At 41.7% G+C, this 20,548-nt stretch overlaps 1 protein-coding gene across 2 annotated transcripts in view; it reads right to left on the bottom strand.

The window, feature by feature from the left end:
• The window catches only part of LOC115161211 (amyloid-beta A4 protein), a 49,786-nt gene extending 34,066 nt beyond the window's left edge, over positions 1-15,720 (bottom strand). The window contains exon 1 of one of the 2 annotated variants that reach the window (XM_029712005.1): positions 15,487-15,720. In XM_029712005.1, the coding sequence (XP_029567865.1) occupies positions 15,487-15,546 (60 nt within the window). In that variant the 5' untranslated portion in view covers positions 15,547-15,720. The remainder of the gene's footprint in view (positions 1-15,486) is intronic. The other variant, XM_029712006.1, reaches the window with a different exon arrangement.
• Positions 15,721-20,548: the final 4,828 nt, after the last annotated feature.

Here is a 20,548-nt window from a genome sequence, read left to right as displayed (position 1 = left end):
GTTCCGTGATACAATGGGAGGACGTTCATTGTAGCAGGCCGTCTGGCTCTCTTTTTTTGTCTCACGCACGTCGGAAAAGAAGGATGCCGCCAACTAACGAAGCAGAAGCCTGCTGCCTTTCTGCTGGTAAATGGTGAAAAGAAAAACACAACGATCCATTCCCTAGATTGATGATACTCATTAAAAAAACTAGGCCCTAGTTATTTCTGCAGCCTGTAGTGTTGCAGTTAATGATAAATTCCCACACAAACTTGGGCGTATGTGCTATATCTTTTCTCCCCATATTCCTGGTTTCCATTTTGTATGCAATACATGTGTTATAGATGGACATATAAGTGCCTTCGGGAAAGTTTTCAGACCCCTTGACTTTTTCCACATTTTGTTAGGTTACAACCTTTTTCTAATATTGATTAAACTGTTGTTTTTTTAAAAAAAGTTAACTGAAATACATTTGCATAAGTATTCTGACCCTTTACTCAGTACTTTGTTGAAGCACCTTTGGCAACGATTACAGATTGAGTCTTCTTGGGTATGACGTTACAAACTTAGTACACCTGTATTTGGGGTTTCTCCCATTCTTCTCTGCAGATCCTCTTTAATTCCGGGCTCTGCCTGGGCCACTCAAGGTCATTCAGAGACTTGTCCCGAAGCCACTTCTGTGTTGTCTTGGCTGTGTGCTTAGGATCATTGTCCTGTTGGAAGGTGAACCTTCGCCCCAGTCGGAGGTCCTGAGAGCTCTGGAGCAGGTTTTCCATCAAGGATCTCTGTACTTTGCTCCGTTCATCTTTGCCTCGATCCTGACTAGTCTCCCAGTCCCAGATGCTGAAAAACATCCCCACGGCATGATGCTGCCACCACCATTCCTCACCGTAACGATGGTGCCAGGATTCCTCCAGACGTGACGCTTGGCATTCAGGCCAAAGCGCTCAATCTTGGTTTCATCAGACCAGAGAATCTTGTTCCTCATGGTCCGAGAGTCTTTAGGTGCCTTTTGGAAAACTCCAAGTGGGCTGTCATGTGCCTTTTACTGAGGAATGGCTTCAGTCTGGCCACTCCAGGCCTGATTGGTGGAGTGCTGCAGAGATGGTTGTCCTTCTGGAAGGTTCTCCAATCTCCACAGAGGATCTCTGGAGCTCTGTCAGAGTGACCATCTGGTTCTTGGTCACCTCCCTGACCAAGGCCTTCTCCCCCGATTGCTAAGGCGGCCAGCTCTAGGAAGAGTCTTGGTGGTTCCAAACTTCTTCCATTTAAGAATGATGGAGGCCACTGTGTTCTTGGGGACCTTCAATGCTTCAAAAATGTTGGTACCCTTCCCCAGATCTGTGCCTCGACACAATCCTGTCTCTGAGCTCTACGGACAATTTCTTCGACCTCATGGCTTGGTTTTTGCTCTGACATGCACTGTCAACTGTGGGACCTTATATAGACTGGTGTGTGCCTTTCCAAATCATGTCCAATCAATTGAATTTATCACATGTGGAATCCAATCAAGTTGTAGAAACATCTCAAGGATGATCAATGGATACAGGATGCAACTGAGCTCAATTTCGAGTCTCATAGCAAAGGGTCTGAATACTTATGGCAATAAGGTATATGTTTTTTATTTAGAATAAATTAGCAAACATTTCTAAAAACCTGTTTTCGCTTTGTCATTATGGGGTATTGTGTGTAGATTGCAGTTTTTATTTATTTAATCCATTTTAGAATAAGGCTGTAACGTAACATGTGGAAAAAGTGTGGGAAAAGTCAAGGGGTCTTATACTTTCCAAAGGCACTGTATGTTGACCTTTAATTTCTTATAGCAGCAGTGAAGAAACAAGCATTTTTCAATAGATGCTATTAATGTGTCTGACCAAACACCCTGTGGAATTCAGGGAGTCTGCTTTGCGCTCACAAGGTGCTCGTTTTGTTATAGGCTACCTTAGGGCTGACCCCATTTCGTCGACTAGGTCGACTGTTTGGTCGACCAAGATATTTTCAGTCGAGTAGTGGCAAATATATATTTTAATTATGGAACACAAGACACCTGTCTGAGTGGACTAATCCATTGTGGAGGCTGTGAAGATGGCACGCCAGTAACACATTTACCGTTAATTACCATTTCTCATCTACAATGTAGCTTTGGTTACGGTCATTTCTGTTAATGCATTCAATATATTATTAGTCTTCCCTATGTCATTGTAGGAGTGGACATGTTTGTAGAGCGCACAACCTAGGTGACACTTGAGGAAAAAGCTTTGGTTTATTTCTTTCCATGTTTATTTTTGGTTTTCTTCATTGTCTTTTGTTTGGAGCGCTCCTGTCAACCTTGAGTAAGGACACGCACCTGACTACGCATAGAACTAGGCCTAGGCTTCTGAAAGTAAAATAAGTCTGTTTTTAAATTCACTGAGAATGACAATAGTTCCTCAACTTAGCCTATTTGAAAAATCTTTCCAGCACTCTCCCTTTCGACAACCACACAGTATGTAAGGGGGAAACATTTAAATTGTTCTGATCAGGTGGAAATGTCATAAAAAAAGGCGTACCTGATTACTTATTATCACTTGCGCAAATAGCCTACAGCTGTGTCTGTCTGTCCGGAGCTCACAGGCCCAGGGAACTCTGGGGCCTAGAATATTTTATACAATGTTGCAAGTTTGCTAGCACCAGTTCAAGCTGGACCCAAGTTAAAAGTTATTATCTGTAGGCTTTATGAAAGCAATTTTTTTACATATTGGCAATGGCAATAGATGTTACTTTTAGATTTGTATCATTTTAACTTAGATAGAATTTTGATGAATCATATGACATTGATTTTGAGATATGAAGACTTTATTATAAAGGAAATGAAGCTGTTCTAAGAAAAGGTGCATATGAAAATCAGAACTGGCAGGCAGATCAGTAGAAATGGTACGATAACTTGGCACTCCACATGGAAAAGGTTGCCGACCGCTGGTGTAGCCTGTTACCAGCAACTTCAGGAGATTAAAGGCAGAATCTGTGAAGACCAGCAGCATCGGGCAGGCTATATTCTGGTTAGCCTATATTGATCTCTGGCTCCCTCTTTAGAAATTTGTGTCTTCATTTGTAATTGCAGTGCTTAAAGCGTCAGGCAAAGTAGCCTACATATCGTTGATTTTATTCAAAACACAAGGTGTGTCTATATTTGGAAAAATACACATTTGAAAAGAACCAACGACTCTCGATCAAACAATATTTTGTTTTTTTGTCGGGGACAGTCCTTGCCTACCTGCAGGGAAGCTCTTTGACACTGCTGGTTAATTAAGTCTTTGTCTAGTGTATTTGTGTGTAATTGTAAGGGGCCCTCGAGGAACATGGCTGACATGAGGAACACAAACATGAACCATAGTTATCATCCATTACGAAGCCTGAATTGATGTTGATATTATGAGGCGGTAGTGGGATGCCAGAACCAACTGATGCGATGGGGAGAGGACTGCAGCATTTCCAAGATGGTGTCAACAGCAACGATGTTGGTATGGCAACGGAAAGGGAGACAGCATCAGCCAGGTTGCAGGTGTTGGTGCCTTCTAGAATCTTAATTCACCACCTGGTCATGAGGAGTGAAGACACTCACCATAGAATCACTAGGCCTGAGTCAGCAGATTCACTAGGCCTGAGTCAGCAGATTCACTAGGCCTGAATTCACTAGGCCTGAGTCAGCAGATTCACTAGGCCAGAGTCAGCACACTGAACTAGGTTAAGGTGCTGGTTGATGCAGGAGTTGCCATTCATGGAAAAATCCACCTAAAATATATATTTTGGCATTTCTTTCATGAGTCCACTGTTCATACAGTCCCAACATTTCTCAAGATATTGGACTTTCAGGAAGCAGTCTCATTTGTCACATCCTCATGATGATGCCTTTTACATCAAATTATGATGTGGCAAGTGACACTGATTAAGGAGTGGATTTATCCCTTAAGCACAGATCCAGGATCAGATACCCTCCCTGAATCCACCAATCGTCAGCTAGGGCTGTCCTGGTTCCACAGGCTTCCTCAGGCTGTGCCGATCTCTGAACAGTTTGTTGATAGAGGAGGAATCCCTGTAACAGTAGTGGGAACGGAACAGAGAGAGTACATGCACCTGCACCATTGACCATGATCAGCCACAGACCAGCCTGGTTTTGGTCACTCAACATTATACAGTATGTGACATGCAAGCAGTAAAACAATCCCAAGAAAAGTCCATGTTATTGAGGGGGTCAGTTGTAACAGGAGTAACAACAGAAATCCTATTCCACATGATTAGGACCTTGGGAGTGCCTGTTATGCTTAGGAAAAAGGAAGCTTGTGTTTATGTAGCTTTTCTTGTTCCAACCCTGCCAGGATTTGATACCTGCCACTGGCTAACTAGCACTCTGGTACCAACCATAGCCTACCATGAGACTAGAGCAAGCTAGCTAAGCTAGGTGACAGACTGTTGACTTCAGGTCCCGCCATCTCCGGGAAGGTGACATCCCAAGGAGAGGCTAGTAAGAACCACCTCCCAGAGGGGAAATGACATGTGATGGTGTGGTGGGCACAATTCATCCAATAAATCTTCAAATCTGCTAAATTAGCCTATAACTAATTACACTACGGATAACAGAAAACGTTGAACTTTTTATAGAGAGTGTCATTTCGATATGCTTGAACAGCAAATCAAAGTGACCAAGAGGGATTATTTAGTCCAGCGAAACAGGAGGAGAAACGTCCTTCCAAACAATCAAACATAACAATGGAAGAGGAGGCGGGTACAACAATGTCCAAAAAGGACAGTGCAATGATGGCAAGCATGTACATCCAGCCTCAACAGCTTGATCTATTGCCCAGAGTAATGGAGGACATCGAGGCCCTCAAGCTAGGAATGGATAACAGCAACAAATGAATGGAAGAAATAAGGACTGAAAACAAAAGTTTGAATGCGACATTAGACTCCCTACAATCAACGACGAAACTCCTGAGTGATAACACTAAAATGAAAGTGGAGCTACTTGACCTAAAAATGCAGAAGCATGACAAATAGTCATAAAGGGAGTGAAAGAGAATGAAAGTGTTTAGTAAAATCCTTCACCTTTTCTTCAATCTTAAAAAATGGCCAACAAACAGGTGGATAAGATTGATTTCCAAAGGGCGCATCGTTTTGGCCAAAGGGTTCCCCAGAAACCCTGACCCATTGTTGCTAGACTCTCACATTACAAGATGAAGGTGGCCGTGTTGGAAAGGGGTCAGGAGTTGAAGGGCCCTTCTCTATCAACGAAAAACTCCCCCATGAAATAACAAAGAGACAACGCATCCTTTATCCCATTTTCAAAAGACAGAGCAGAGAAACAGAATGTGCGCTTAGTATTGGATAAGCTGTACATAAACAACCAGCTCTTCAGGGAATCAAAGGTTACAATGTGGCTGGGAGTAATTCTGCCATGCTAAGCTAGTTCCTAATACACAGCATTACCACAATATTTAGTAAAAACGGTTGTTTTGCGTCTCCATCAGGCTACTAGGCCGTGAACAATCCGTAAAGGGCGAGGTGTCCTTACAGTAGGGCTGTCCCCGACAAAAGAAAATCATCTTGATCGACCGAGAGTTGTCTGTTCTTTCGACCAATCGATTGGTCAACATTTTTAAATGTGTATTTTTCCATATATAGACACCCTATGTTTGAATAAAATCAACTATATTGAACAAAAATAAAACTCAACATGCAACGGTTTCAAAGATTTTACTGAGTTACAGTTCATAGAAGGAAATCAGTACATTTAAATTCATTAGGACTTAATTAATCTATGGATTTCACGTGACTGGGTTGGCATAGGTCTACCCACTGGGGAACCAGGCCCAGCCAATCAGAATGATTTTTTCCCCCCACAAAAGGGCTTTATTACAGACAGAAATACTCCTCAGAAATAGGGCACAAATGGACACATTTATAGGTCTACATTTGCACTCAGGCCAGGTAGCCTATAGGCCTAGTTCTATGCGTAATCAGGTGCGTGTCCTTACTCAAGATTGTCTTTTGTTTGGAGCGCTCCTGTCAATGAAGAAATTGACAACTCGTAAATGGAATTAAATAAATCGCAACTTTTCTCACAAGTGTTACCTAGGTTGTACGCTCCGCAAACAACATGTCAACTCCAACAATGAAAACAGTAAGACTGTAATAATAATAATATATTGAATGCATTAAAAGTTACAGTAACCAAACAAAACATAGATTAGAAATGATCGGGATTAACGGTAAATGTACTCCTGGTGATACTGCTATGCCTCCGCAATGGATTAGTCCACTAACACAGGTGTCTCGTGTGCCATCATTTTCCCATGGTGCCGGACAATTTTGATCTTATTTGTTTTGTATACGCTCTAGCTTTCTCCCTCCACACCTTTTCCACGTGTTGTAGAACAGCGTTGGAACAGCGGCCCTGGTGCAAAAGGGGATGTCCTGGAATCGCATTTTATAAAGATCTAAAGTTACAATATACAACAAATCACTATAATTACCATTTCTGCATACTATGTTTTATTATTATTTTTCCCTATTTGTCCTTTAGTGTCAAGGGCAATTATACATTAGGATTATGTATTATTTTCAAGGGTGTTGGGATGTATAAATCAGATACCCATCAGTTATTGCAGGTTCCTCGAATTATATTTGCAATGCTAGAATATCAACAAGGATGAAATTGACACCATGTTTTCAATTTACTCATCTCGTTTTACTGACATTCTGATCTAATGAAATGAAGGTATGTCTTTCCTCTATTGTGATTGTAAGGATGTGAATTAGTGAGCCTATAATTTCAGCAGAATTTGGCTTTCCTTTGTTGTATTTGACAACTGCCAACTTGCAAAGTGAGCCAATAATGAGCAGCTGTATATGGATATTTGTGCATCACTTTTTTTATGACAGTAATGAGGATATAATTATTTATTATTATTAGTAGTATTATGTTCTACATTTTACTGTTGTCTGGGTATTTGTTTATTAGGTGTTATTGTCCTCAGGACTACCGTATGTATTTATTTATAATCTTTCACTCAGTTTTTTATTTGTTATGTGGCTAATTCCTAAAGAGGATTCTCCTCTCGTGGTCATGCCATAGGCTTATAGGGTTTATGGCTGGGCGCTTGAGGGGTGGCAGCATTGAAACAAGTTTACGGGACAGTCCCGATTTCTTACCTGGACCATGCCAATCGGCGGTTGAAGGTGTGTTTTAGGACGCTAAAGGCGTGTTATGGGTACGGGGGTGGTATGACAGTTTCAGGGACAACACCCCCTTCGGGATGGGAGAGGCTTTCACGGGAGGGATATTGGAAGACAATTGGAGGTTTACTTAGAGTCAGTTGCAGCTGCAGTTTGTTTAGCAGTACATATATTATGGTACAGCTACATGGGTAAATGTCAGACATTGATACTGGTAGTATTGGTAAGTATGGATCAATTCTGGGCGTCTACTACCGTTTGGTAGTACGTTTACAGGCATATATTATGGTAAGTATAATTGCAACTTGTATCTCATTATGGTAAGTGGTGAAATAAGTATACCTAGTTATAATTGTAATGGCCTAGCAGATAATAAAAAAAGACGATCAGTCTTTACCTGGCTCAAAGAGAAGGAATATAATATCTATTGTTTACAGGAAACTCACTCTCCAATTACAGATGAGGTTATATGGAAAAAGGACTGGGAGGGAGAAATATATTTCTGTCATGGGCAAAGAAACTCAAAAGGGGTGATCATATTAATTAATAACAATTTTGATCGGAATGTGCAAACAGTCCAAACAGATCCGAAAGGAAGGTGGACCATTTTAAAACATGCTATTGGACGATAAACAAATGTTGCTAATTGATCTATATGGACCAAATAATGATGATCCACACTTCTTCTAAATGATATATACTAATCTCTCGAGCTCACAAGCAACTATTATTATTATAGACTATTATTATGGTGGGAGATTATAATACAGTTTCAAGTACCCCAATGGATCATAAATTAAATCACCTTCAAGCAATTTGGGAAATTACTAAATTGCATACATGGAGACTTAAAAATCCAGAAATGTGTTTACATAGACTTTGTTTACATAGACTTTGGTTGGAGTCATTAAAACTCGTAATTCAACCACTCCACAAGTTTCATGTTAACAAACTATAGTTTTGGCAAGTCGGTTAGGACATCTACTTTGTGCATGACAAGTAATTTTTCCAACAATTGTTTACAGACAGATTGTTTCACTTATAATTCACTGTGTCACAATTCTAGTGGGTCAGAAGTTTACATACACTAAGTTGACTGTGCCTTTAAACAGCTTGGAAAAATCCAGAAAATTATGTCATGGCTTTAGAAGCTTCTGATAGGCTAATTGACATCATTTGAGTCAATTGGAGGTGTACCTGTATTTGTATTTCAAGGCCTACCTTCAAACTCAGTGCCTCTTTGCTCGACATCATGGGAAAATCAAAAGAAATCAGCCAAGACCTCAGAAAAAAAATTGTAGACCTCCACAAGTCTGCTTCATCCTTGGGAGCAATTTCCAAATGCCTGAAGGTACCACGTTCATCTGTACAAACAATAGTACGCAACTATAAACACCATGGGACCATGCAGCCGTCATACAGCTCAAGAAGGAGATACGTTCTGTCTCCTAGAGATGAACGTACTTTGGTGTGAAAAGTGCAAATCAATCCCAGAACAACAGCAAAGGACCTTGTGAAGATGCTGGAGGAAACAGGTACAAAAGTATCTCTATCCACAGTAAAACAAGTCCTACATAACCTGAAAGGCCACTCAGCAAGGAAGAAGCCACTGCTCCAAAACTGCCATAAAAAGCCAGACTACGGTTTGCAACTGCACATGGGGACAAAGATCATACTTTTTGGAGAAATGTCCTCTGGTCTGATGAAACAAAAATAGAACTGTTTGGCCATAATGACCATCGTTATGTTTGGAGGAAAAAGGGGGAGGCTTGCAAGCCAGAGAATACCATCACAACCATGAACCACGGGGTGGCAGCATCATGTTGTGGGGGTGCTTTGCTGCAGGTGGGCCTGGTGCACTTCACAAAATAGATGGCATCATGTGGAAGGAAAATTATGTGGATGTATTGAAGCAACATCTCAGAACATCAGTCAGGAAGTTAAAGCTTGGTTGCAAATGGATCTTCCCAAAATGGACAATGACCCCAAGCATACTTCCAAAGTTGTGGTAAAATGGCTTAAGGATACAAAGTCAAGGTATTGGAGTGGCCATCACAAAGCCCTGACCTCAATCCTATAGAAAATGTGTGGGCAGAACTGAAAAAGCTTTTGCGATCCAGGAGGCCTACAAACCTGACTCAGTTACACCAGCTCTGTCAGGAGGAATGGGCCCAAATTCCCCCAACTTATTGTGGGAAGCTTGTGGAAAGCTACCCAAAACGTTTGACCCATAATAAACAATTTAAAGGCAATGCTACCAAATACGAATTGAGTGTATGTAAACTTCTGACCCACTGGGAATGTGATGAAAGAAATAAAAGCTGAAATAAATCACTCTATTATTATTCTGACATTTCACAATCTTAAAATAAAGTGGTGCTCCTAACTGACCTAAGACAAGGAATATTTACTCGGATTAAATGTCAGGAATTGTGAAAAACTGAGTTTAAATGTATTTGGCTAAGGTGTGTGTAAACTTCATCCACATTCATTTCCACGTGGGCGAGGATATTAGAAATGTAATCAAAGCCTACTGGATGACGACCTGTTTTTAAACTAGACAAAGGATTCTATAACTAACTTCTTCCTGCATAACATACAGTGCATTCAGAAAGTATTCAGACCCCTTGACTTTTTCCAGAGTTACGTTACAGCCTTATTCTAAAATGGATTAAATTGTCCCCCCCCCCCCATCAATCTACACACCATACCCAATAATGGCAAAGCAAAAACAGGTTTTTAAAAATTCTGCAAATTTATTCAAAATAAAATTGAACTATCACATTTATATAAGTATTCAGACACTTTACTCAGTACTTTGTTGAAGCACCTTTGGCAGCAATTACAGCCTTGAGTCTTCTTGGGTATGACGCTACAAGTTTGGCACACAAGTTTGGGGAGTTTCTCAGATTCTTCTCTGTAGCTCCTACCAAGCTCTGTCAGGTTGGATGGGAAGCGTTACTGCACAGCTATTTTCAGGTCTCTCCAGAGATGTTTGATCGGGTTTAATTCCGGGCTCTGGCTAGGCCACTCAAGGAAATTCAGAGACTTGTCCAGAAGCCACTCCTGCATTGTCTTGGCTGTGTGCTTAGGATCATTGTCCTGTTGGAAGGTGAACCGTCACCCCAGTCTGGAGGTTCTGAGCGCTCTGGAGCAGGTTGTCATCAAGGATCTCGCTGTACTTGGTTCCATTCACATTTCCCCCGATCCTGACTAGTCTCCCAGTCCCTGATGCTGAAAAACATCCCCACAGCATAATGCTGCTACCACCATGCTTCACCATAGGAATGGTGCCAGGTTTCCTCCAGACGTGACGCTTGGCATTCAGGCCAAAGAGTTCAATCTTGTTTTCATCAGACCAGAGAATCTTGTTTCTCATGGTCTGAAAGTCCTTTTGGTGCCTTTTGGCAAATTCCAAGCGGGCTGTCATGTGCCTTTTACTGAGGAGTGGATTCGTCTGGCCACCCTGCTATAAAGGCCTGATTGGTGGAGTGCTGCAGAGATGGTTGTCCTTCTGGAATGTTCTCCAATCTCCACAGAGGAACTCTGGTGCTCTGTCAAAGTGACCATCAGGTTCTTGGTCACCTCCCTGACCAATTCCTTCGACCTCATGGCTTGGTTTTTACTCTGACATGCAATGTCAACTGTAGACCTTAAATACACTGGTGTGTGCCTTTCTAAATCATGTCCAATCAATTGAATGTACCACAGGTGGACTCCAATCAAGTTGTAGAACCATCAAGGATTATCAATGGAAACAAGATGCACCTGAGCTCAAACCTGAGCTCTCATAGTAAAGGGTCTGAATTCTTATGTAAATAAGGCATCTATTTATTTATATAGAATAAAATGTGCAAAAATGTTGCTTATTCATTATGGGTATGAGAACGGTGCCGAAGGAGATGGCTGCCGTTTTACAATCCCGTAATCAATTGTGCATGTTTTTTTGCGTTATTTGTAACTTATTTTGTACATAATGTTTCTGCCACCGTGTCTTATGAACGAAAAGAGCTTCTAGATATCAGGACAGCGATTACTCACCCCGTACTGGAGGAATACTTTGTTCTTCAATGAGTCGGACGGGAAGGATTTACTTCAGACGCCCGACAAGGCCCTCATCCCCGTAATTCACATGAGAAAGAGACGGAGATATCGAGGACGAAGATCCGGGTGCCTTGTATCCATTGCCGAGAGGATAATCTACCATCTGTCCTATTAGCCAACGTACAATCAATCGATAATAAAATAGACGAACTACGATCACATATATCCTACCAATGGGACATTCAAAACTGGAATATCTTATGTTTCACTGAGTCGTGGCTGAACGACGACTAACATACAGCTGGCGGGTTTTAAGCTTTTTCGGCAGGATAGAACATCAGCCTCTGGTAAGACAAGGGGTGGCGGTCTATGTATATTTGTAAACAACAGCTTGTGCATGAAATCTAAGGAAGTCTCGAGGTTTTGCTCGCCTGAGGTAGAGTATCTCATGATAAGCTGTAGACTACACTATTTACCAAGAGAGTTTTTATCTGTATTTTTCGTAGCTGCCTATATACCACCACAAACCACTGCTGTCACTAAGACCGCCACAAAGGTGGCGCTCCTAGTGGCCGGGGACTTTAATGCAAGGAAACTGAAATCCATTTTTACCTCATTTCTACCAGCATGTTAAATGTGCAACCAGATTGGGAAAAAAATTATTTATTTTAAAAAATTATTTAAAAAAAAATAATAATTAAAAATAAACTCTAGACCAGCTTTACTCCACACACAGAGACTTGTACAAAGCTCTCCCTCTATTTGGCCAATCTGACCATAATTCTATCCTCCTGATTCCTGCTTACAAGCAAAAACTATAGCAGGAAGCACCAGTGACTCAGCCAATAAGAAAGTGGTCAGATTTAAAAAATATAATAATAATAATAATAATAATAAATAATAATAATAATAATAATAATAATATTTCACCTTTATTTAACCAGGTTGGCCAGTTGAGAAAAAGTTACAACTGCGACCTGGCCACGATAAAGCAAAGCAGCGCGACAAAAATAACACAGAGTTACACATGGAATAAACAAACATACAGTCAATAACACAATAGAAAAATCTATGTACAGTGTGTGCAAATGTAGTAAGATTAGGGAGGTAAGGCAATAAATAGGCCATAGTGGCGAAATAATTACAATTTAGCATTAACACTGGAGTGATAGATGTGCAGATGACGATTTGCAGGTAAGGCTGTACAGTGAAATAAGCATGCCCCCAATGCAATTCTAAAGTATAATACATCCAGTGTGATTTCAAAAGATTTTTTGTCAAATTCTGCTATTTGTATTCATTTGCTTCACTGTCAATGACATACTTTTATTTTGAAGGCTAACCGCAAAGTCCACTACTGTGGCTAATCCTCTAATCCTTATTGTGGCTAGCTTCACAGATGGGTCCGACCACCATTAATCAAATAAGAACTGTCTTATGAATTCGGGTTATGTTAGATGATGACATCTAGCTAACTATAGCTACTGAAACAGATTGTCGTTTTGCTATGTTTTTGGGGAAGAACATTGTTTGCATCCATGAACTAGCTAGCTCTTTTTATGACCAGCACTGTAGGTGTACGAGACAACTACAGTCCCTGGTAATAGGGACGTACGTAAATGCCAACAAAATAACTTTGTGGTCAGTGTGTGTGTCTGTTTGTGTTACCTTTATGTAATTAGCCAAGTCAGAACAAATTCTTATTTAGAATGACAGCCAAACCGGGACGACGCTGGGCCAATTGTGCGCCGCCATATGGGACTTCCAGTCACAGCTGGTTGTGACACAGCCTGGGATCGAACCGCAGGCTGTAGTGATGCAGTGCCTTAGACCGCTGTGCCACTCGGGAGGCCAGATTGGGTTTTGATGATGTTGCTAATGATTAGGCTACTTGGTGTGGCCAAGTAAATGTGCCTACAGCTTTTCTTTCTCCATCAGTTACAGGTACACAAAACAAACAGACATATGTACGAACACACACATACACACTGCAACCAAAGTAGACCATTCTTTTCCTAAACACCTTCAAAATGATATAAAAATGATAAGAAAACGTTAAACTTATTGTTTTTTGTTTCTAACAGAGCAGCTGTCAAACAGAGACTTTCCCATGTCTTTTAGCATGACCGACTGTTCTGGTATGCTCACTTTGTTTACAGTGCAATTATCCTGTTGGTTTTATGCTTACAGTCAAGGCACGGCGTAAAACAGCCTAGATGCAACATAAGCTACTACTATCGACCCAGGCCCATTTTGAGGCTTTACTCTCGTACATAGACAATTTGATGCCGTGTCATAACTCTTAAATCGAATAATGAGCTGTTAAAAACAGCAACCTTCTCAGTGCCGTCTAGCCACCGTGTATCTCAGCACTGCAGCACTGACGCCATCTTGCTTGTGTCAAGCTTCACTCTTTTCCATTCTCCGCTCCACATAACCCACCAGCGGATGCTGGCCGGTTATGTGGCAAATGCAACATTGTATCATGTTAATGTGCGTTCAATAAGTATCCATATGCACAGCAGTTCCATATTTCCTTGTTTCAGAAAAGCAACAATGTATCCTTACTCTCAAAGGGAGTAGGCTAACAAACTGATTTATAAACTAAATTAAACTCTGCTATGTGAATCTAACATAGAGATTTGAAAATGGGTCACAGCATTTGTAGTAACCCAGTGAGCAAAATTATGTTGAAAAGACGTTGAAATCGAATCCAACATACAAAGATTATAAACGGGTTGATTTTTGGCTCTGAACGAAAAGGTGAAACAACGTCATTTCTGGACGTTGAAAATACGCATTTACTCTACTGTACTGAACTATTACTCTGCTATGCTCTACTGTACTGTGCTGTCCAAACTTGTGAAACAAAGACATCTATTATTGTCAGAACCAAATCATAAATGTCTATGTTCGGGACAAATCGAGGCCGGTCTGGGACGGACGTCTGTGAACATTGAAATCAAGGCCAGGGTGGATGGAACGCATTTTTACAACTTTTCAATGTCCATGGACATCAGGTGTCGGACGTGCTCACTGGGAGGCCCTAAGCTAGTTAAGGCTAAAGTGTAAAATGCCCAAAGGATGTAACCTGTAGGTCCTTCATTTGATGTTGATGTTGACCATTTTCATGGTTCATTGCGACTTTAATGGTAGGTTAATTTTAGGCACCGATTTTTTTGGGGGGGGTATTGATATCTCCATTGATAACCCATGGGTTGCAGCTCGCTTGCAGTTGAACAGGTCAACCACCTTAAAATGATAATAGACTGCTTTATGGTCCTTAGGCCTAATTATGTCGTTTATCAGGTTTATCAGGTCTAAACGCGTGTCTAGACTAATCTGTTCAATATTCCTGAAAAGGATCACACACCCTTGAAAATTACATGACTATTCATTAGTCAGATTCCTTTGCAAAACATTTTGCAAATGAAATTGTTTACTCTAAACGGAAAACGTTTTGCAACGGAAGCTATACTTTCTATTGGTCAAAATCTGGTATGTCCCTCCGTTTTTTGTTGTTTTTTTGCTCTATTTGCTTCCTAGAGTAAATGGTAAATGGTTTCCGTTGCAAAACGTTTTTTAACAGACGAAACGTTTTGCAACGGAATCCAACTAATTAATACACGCCAGCATACGCGTACCACCATTGAAACAACGCAATCCCACAATATAGCTAGCTAGGCCCTACCATTTTCCCATATAGGCTAAATGAGTAGTCTGTCAGTAGAGAAACGGACCAATACTTTATTTTGTCATTCCAGGTCCCTGTAATCTAGTGCCAAACTGTCCATCCAGTGTCGTTGACAGATACAACGGTAGGGCAATTATAGGCCTAAAAATAAATATTATAGGTTTTTGCTTTACGCATTTAGATATTCCACTCCATAGCTAGTTAAGGCTATGAGAGAGATAAAAACAAGCTATTCTCGACACTACTACGCAGGCTGCAATTAGCAGAAAGGAGTGGTTGGAACAAGATGAGAAATGTAGCATAGTAATCGCATTAAAACCTATGGTGTTGAACGTATAGTGTCTTAAAAACATTGTAGAAATTTGTAATTTAGTAACATTTATTTCTGCCTCCAAATGCAATCTTGATTCACCGTGGGTCTGAATTCCGTTATTTTCACTCGTCCTGCCTTCAGTTCACCCTTATCCTCCGCTGCTACAGGGACGGGAACTAGCTTATGGAGGTTCGTGCTTTTCCCGATACACGAAGAACGCTGACCTGTTCTCCCCTTTTCTTACCTCAGATGCCAGCGTCAAGGTCGCAACCCATAACAGCAGAAATGCCGTTCGTTCGCCCATGCCGTTGACCCTAAATCAGTTTCGTCCAATATCTGGAAAATATTCCGATAAATCCGATGCTCTATCCCGTTCCCGTGCACTCCCGGTTGGCGATGGCGTGTTTGATGATGGAAAGCGAGAACGAGGCTGGCCAGCTTCCCCAAAGCCTGTCACCTGACCGGGCCAATAGTGTGTGATTGCGGCCGGAGAGAATAGGCTAGCCTATGGGAGGAAGGACTGCAGCCAGCTCCGGTTGTGGGATATAGGTGAGCAGATGTTTAACACACGTAGTCATACACTATAGAGAAAGATCTCTTTTCCCCCCTCTGTCCCCTACAAACACAGGGGCGAAAATCTGATATCAACTTTGGAGGGGACAATTACATGAAATTTTCTCAAGAGCAATTCCTGAGGGGGACACCAAAAGTAGTGCTGTAACACATAGCCTACATTGTAATATGGTAAATGTATATTGAGGAACCAAAGAAATAAGGTGTTTGCCGTACTCCTAACTACCGGTACCCAAAACTACACAACTACTCACAACAGCAATACCATTGCCTTTAACAAATCTTAGTTCAGTCACCAGTTTAAGTTGAGAGTGGGGGTATCCATGGCATTTTCCAATTATGTTCCTATTTTACAAGTCAAAAAAATTGAGAACCTTTCATAATGTTGCCAAACAAAGACTCAACAAACTTACCTGAGACTCCGTCTCTGCCAGTCTGTCCCTGCCTATCTGTCCCCAACTCTGCTGTCTGTGTGCCATCTGTTGCCTGCTCTGCCTAATGACATCATTGTGAAACATTTCCATTAGAATTTCATTTCTTTCTTATGAACATTTTATCAACTAGTCTTTGAGATATTAGGCTACTAGGGTTCTTACTTTGCGTTTTGGTGTACTGAAAAATACTCTGATGTCCGTCTTTTATTTTTCTGCCTTTTTTTACCTGGCTGGCTGGCTACACACACACACACAGTGTGTAGGTTATTTACAGTAGGAGATGGGCTTCTATCATCTTATCTTTTATCATTCTATTTGGGCTTCGATCTAAAAGGTAGCTAGCAAATGTGAAACGGATTAAAATGACAAGAGTTGACAGCTGTATGAGTTCACCATTTACACAACATATGCTGCAACCTTTTGTAATTTTAATAGTTTGTTTCATATTGGCTGGCTTCCAACAATAGCTGAATTTGCAAAGCAAGCGAGCACCAATTCCGTTTCAGTGGTGTTTGCTATAATCTTTGCTACCCGGGTTAAATAAAATAATTAAATAAAAGTTCCCTTGCGACAATTTAGCTTTTGCAACGAGACCATTAAATATATTTAAGACAATGGTAGAAGAGAGTGTAGTTCTGTTCAGTTTGGACTTCAGTTTATCGCTAACCTTATCACAGGGACTTTGAAGCACTAACTTACATCATCTGCATGCTGATCTCGGAATAAATTGACGATAGCAAAGATTCCATCTTTGACGAGGCCACATAAATGGAATAGGTACTAGCTAGCTTAATAGTTAATATTTGCGCGCTAGCTCTGCATATTCAGCTAGTGTGTGTGCGCGATTGACTGGATTAACCTCACGTCAGTTACGTTCATTGAGTGCCTTTCAGACAGTAGACACGACCCCTCTGTTACCTTGCCAGTGGATCAAACCATTGTGAGGCAAAGGGTGGGGGGGTCGCAATCTTTTGAAACTTAAAAACGCGCTATTAAGTGTCTATAATCAGCACAATTGCTTTCATTGCGTATTATTTAAATTACATAGTTTTGTTTCAGTGATATATTGGGGGGGACAAATAATTTTTCCCAGGATGGGGGGTCGTGTCCCCCCCGTCCCCCCCCCCCCCCCCCGGGATTTCCGCCCCTGTACAAACATGAAGGTTTCTTCATGTTTAATCTGCTCTCATTCATTCTTTGTTTATGAAATGTCCCTATAGGCCAGTTCTGATGATACACACACACACAAAGACATACATACCACTAAAACCTAATTTCACAATCCTAAAAGAATTAGGCAATCCCAAAATGCAGCAGTTTTTAACGCAAAATCACATTTTTATTTATTTCACCTTTATTTAACCAGGTAGGCAAGTTGAGGACAAGTTCTCATTTACAATTGCGACCTGGCCAAGATAAAGCAAGCAGTTTGACACATACAACAAAGTTACACATGGAGTAAAACAAACATACAGTCAATAATATAGTAGAAAAATAAGTCTAAATACAAAGTGAGCAAATGAGGTGAGATAAGGGAGGTAAAGGCAAAAAAAGGCCATGGTGGCGAAGTAAATACAATATAGCAAGTAAAACACAGGAATGGTAGATTTGCAGTGGAAGAAAGTGCAAAGTAGAAATAGAAATAATGGGGTGCAAAGGAGCAAAATAAATAAATACAGTAGGGGAAGCGGTAGTTATTTGGGCTAAATTATAGATGGGCTATGTACAGGTGCAGTAATCTGTGAGCTGCTCTGACAACTGGTGCTTAAAGCTAGTGAGGGAGATAAGTGTTTCCAGTTTTAGAGATTTTTGTAGTTTGTTCCAGTCATTGGTAGCAGAGAACTGGAAGGAGAGGTGACCGAAGGAGGAATTGGCTTTGGGGGTGACCAGAGAGATATACCTGCTGGAGCGCATGCTACAGGTGGGTGCTGCTATGGTGACCTGCGAGCTGAGATAATGGAGACTTTACCAAGCAGGGTCTTGTAGATGACCTGGAGCCAGTGGTGTTTGGCGACAAGTATGAAGCGAGGGCCAGCCAATGAGAGCGTACAGGTCGCAGTGGTGGGTAGTATATGGGGCTTTGGTGACAAAACATATGGCACTGTGATAGACTGCATCCAATTTATTGAGTAGGGTATTGGAGGCTATTTTGTAAATGACATCGCCGAAGTCGAGGATCGGTAGGATGGTCAGTTTTACGAGGGTATGTTTGGCAGCAGCATGAGTGAAAGATGCTTTGTTGCAAAATAGGAAGCCAATTCTAGATTTAACTTTGGATTGGAGATGTTTGATGTGAATCTGGAAGGAGAGTTTACAGTCTAACCAGACACCTAGGTATTTGTAGTTGTAGACATATTCTAAGTCAGAACCGTCCACAGTAGTGATGCTAGACGGGCGGGCAGGTGCAGGCAGCGATCGGTTGAAGAGCATGCATTTAGTTTTACTTGTATTTAAGAGCAGTTGGAGGCCACGGAAGGAGAGTTGTATTGCATTGAAGCTTGTCTGGAGGGTAGTTAACACAGTGTCCAAAGAAGGGCCAGAGTATACAAAATGGTGTCGTCTGCGTAGAGGTGGATCAGAGAATCACCAGCAGCAAGAGCGACATCATTGATGTATACAGAGAAAAGAGTCGGCCCAAGAATTGAACCCTGTGGCACCCCCATAGAGACTGCCAGGGGCCCGGACAACAGGCCCTCCGATTTGACACACTGAACTCTATCAGAGAAGTAGTTGGTGAACCAGGTGAGGCAATCATTTGAGAAACCAAGGCTATTGAGTCTGCCGATGAGGATGTGGTGATTGACAGAGTTGAAAACCTTGGCCAGGTCAATGAATACGGCAGCACAGTATTGTTTCTTATCGATGGTGGTTAAGATATCGTTTAGGACCTTGAGCGTGGCTGAGGTGCACACATGACCAGCTCTGAAACCAGATTGCATAGCGGAGAAGGTGCGGTGGGATTCGAAATGGTCGGTAATCTGTTTGTTGACTTGGCTTTCGAAGACTTTAGAAAGGCAGGGTAGGATAGATATAGGTCTGTAGCAGTTTGGGTCAAGAGTGTCCCCCCCTTTGAAGAGGGGAATGACCGCAGCTGCTTTCCAATCTTTGGGAATCTCAGACGACACGAAAGAGAGGTTGAACAATAGGGGTTGCAACAATTTCTACAGATAATTTTAGAAAGAAAGGGTCCAGATTGTCTAGCCCGGCTGATTTGTAGGGGTCCAGATTTTGCAGCTCTTTCAGAACATCAGCTGACTGGATTTGGGAGAAGGAGAAATGGGGAAGGCTTGGGCGAGTTGCTGTGGGGGGTGCAGTGCTGTTGACTAGTGTAGGGGTAGCCAGGTGGAAAGCATGGCCAGCCGTAGAAAAATGCTTATTGAAATTCTCAATTATAGTGGATTTGTCGGTGGTGACAGTTTCCTATCCTCAGTGCAGTGGGCAGCTGGGAGGAGGTGCTCTTATTCTCCAAGGACTTTACAATGTCCCAGAACTTTTTTGAGTTTGTGTTGCAGGAAGCAAATTTCTGCTTGAAAAAGCTAGCCTTGGCTTTTCTAACTGCCTGTGTATATTGGTTTCTAACTTCCCTGAAAAGTTGCATATCACGGGGGCTGTTTGATGCTAATGCAGAACGCCACAGGATGTTTTTGTGTTGGTTAAGGGCAGTCAGGTCTGGAGAGAACCAAGGGCTATATCTGTTCCTGGTTCTAAATGTATTGAATGGGGCATGCTTATTTAAGATGGTGAGGAAGGCATTTAAAAAAAATAACCAGGCATCCTCTACTGAAGGGATGAGGTCAATATCCTTCCAGGATACCCGGGCCAGGTCGATTAGAAAGGCCTGCTCGCTGAAGTGTTTCAGGGAGCGTTTGACAGTGATGAGTGGAGGTCGTTTGACCGCTGACCCATTACGGATGCAGGCAATGAGGCAGTGATCACTGAGATCTTGGTTGAAAACAGCAGAGGTGTATTTAGAGGGCAAGTTGGTTAGGATGATATATGAGGGTGCCCGTGTTTACGGCTTTGGGGTGGTACCTGGTAGGTTCATTGATAATTTGTGTGAGATTGAGGGCATCAAGCTTAGATTGTAGGATGGCTGGGGTGTTAAGCATGTCCCAGTTTAGGTCACCTAGCAGCACGAGCTCCGAAGATAGATGGGGGGGGCAATCAGTTCACATATACTGTCCTGAGCACAGCTGGGGGCAGAGGGTGGTCTATAGCAGGCGGCAACGGTGAGAGACTTGTTTTTAGTGAGGTGGATTTTTAAAAGTAGAAGTTCAAATTGTTTGGGTACAGACCTGG

Source organism: Salmo trutta, chromosome 24 (genome assembly GCF_901001165.1).
Source record: "Salmo trutta chromosome 24, fSalTru1.1, whole genome shotgun sequence".
NCBI lineage: Eukaryota > Metazoa > Chordata > Actinopteri > Salmoniformes > Salmonidae > Salmo > Salmo trutta.
This window is presented reverse-complemented; position numbering and strand designations above follow the sequence as displayed.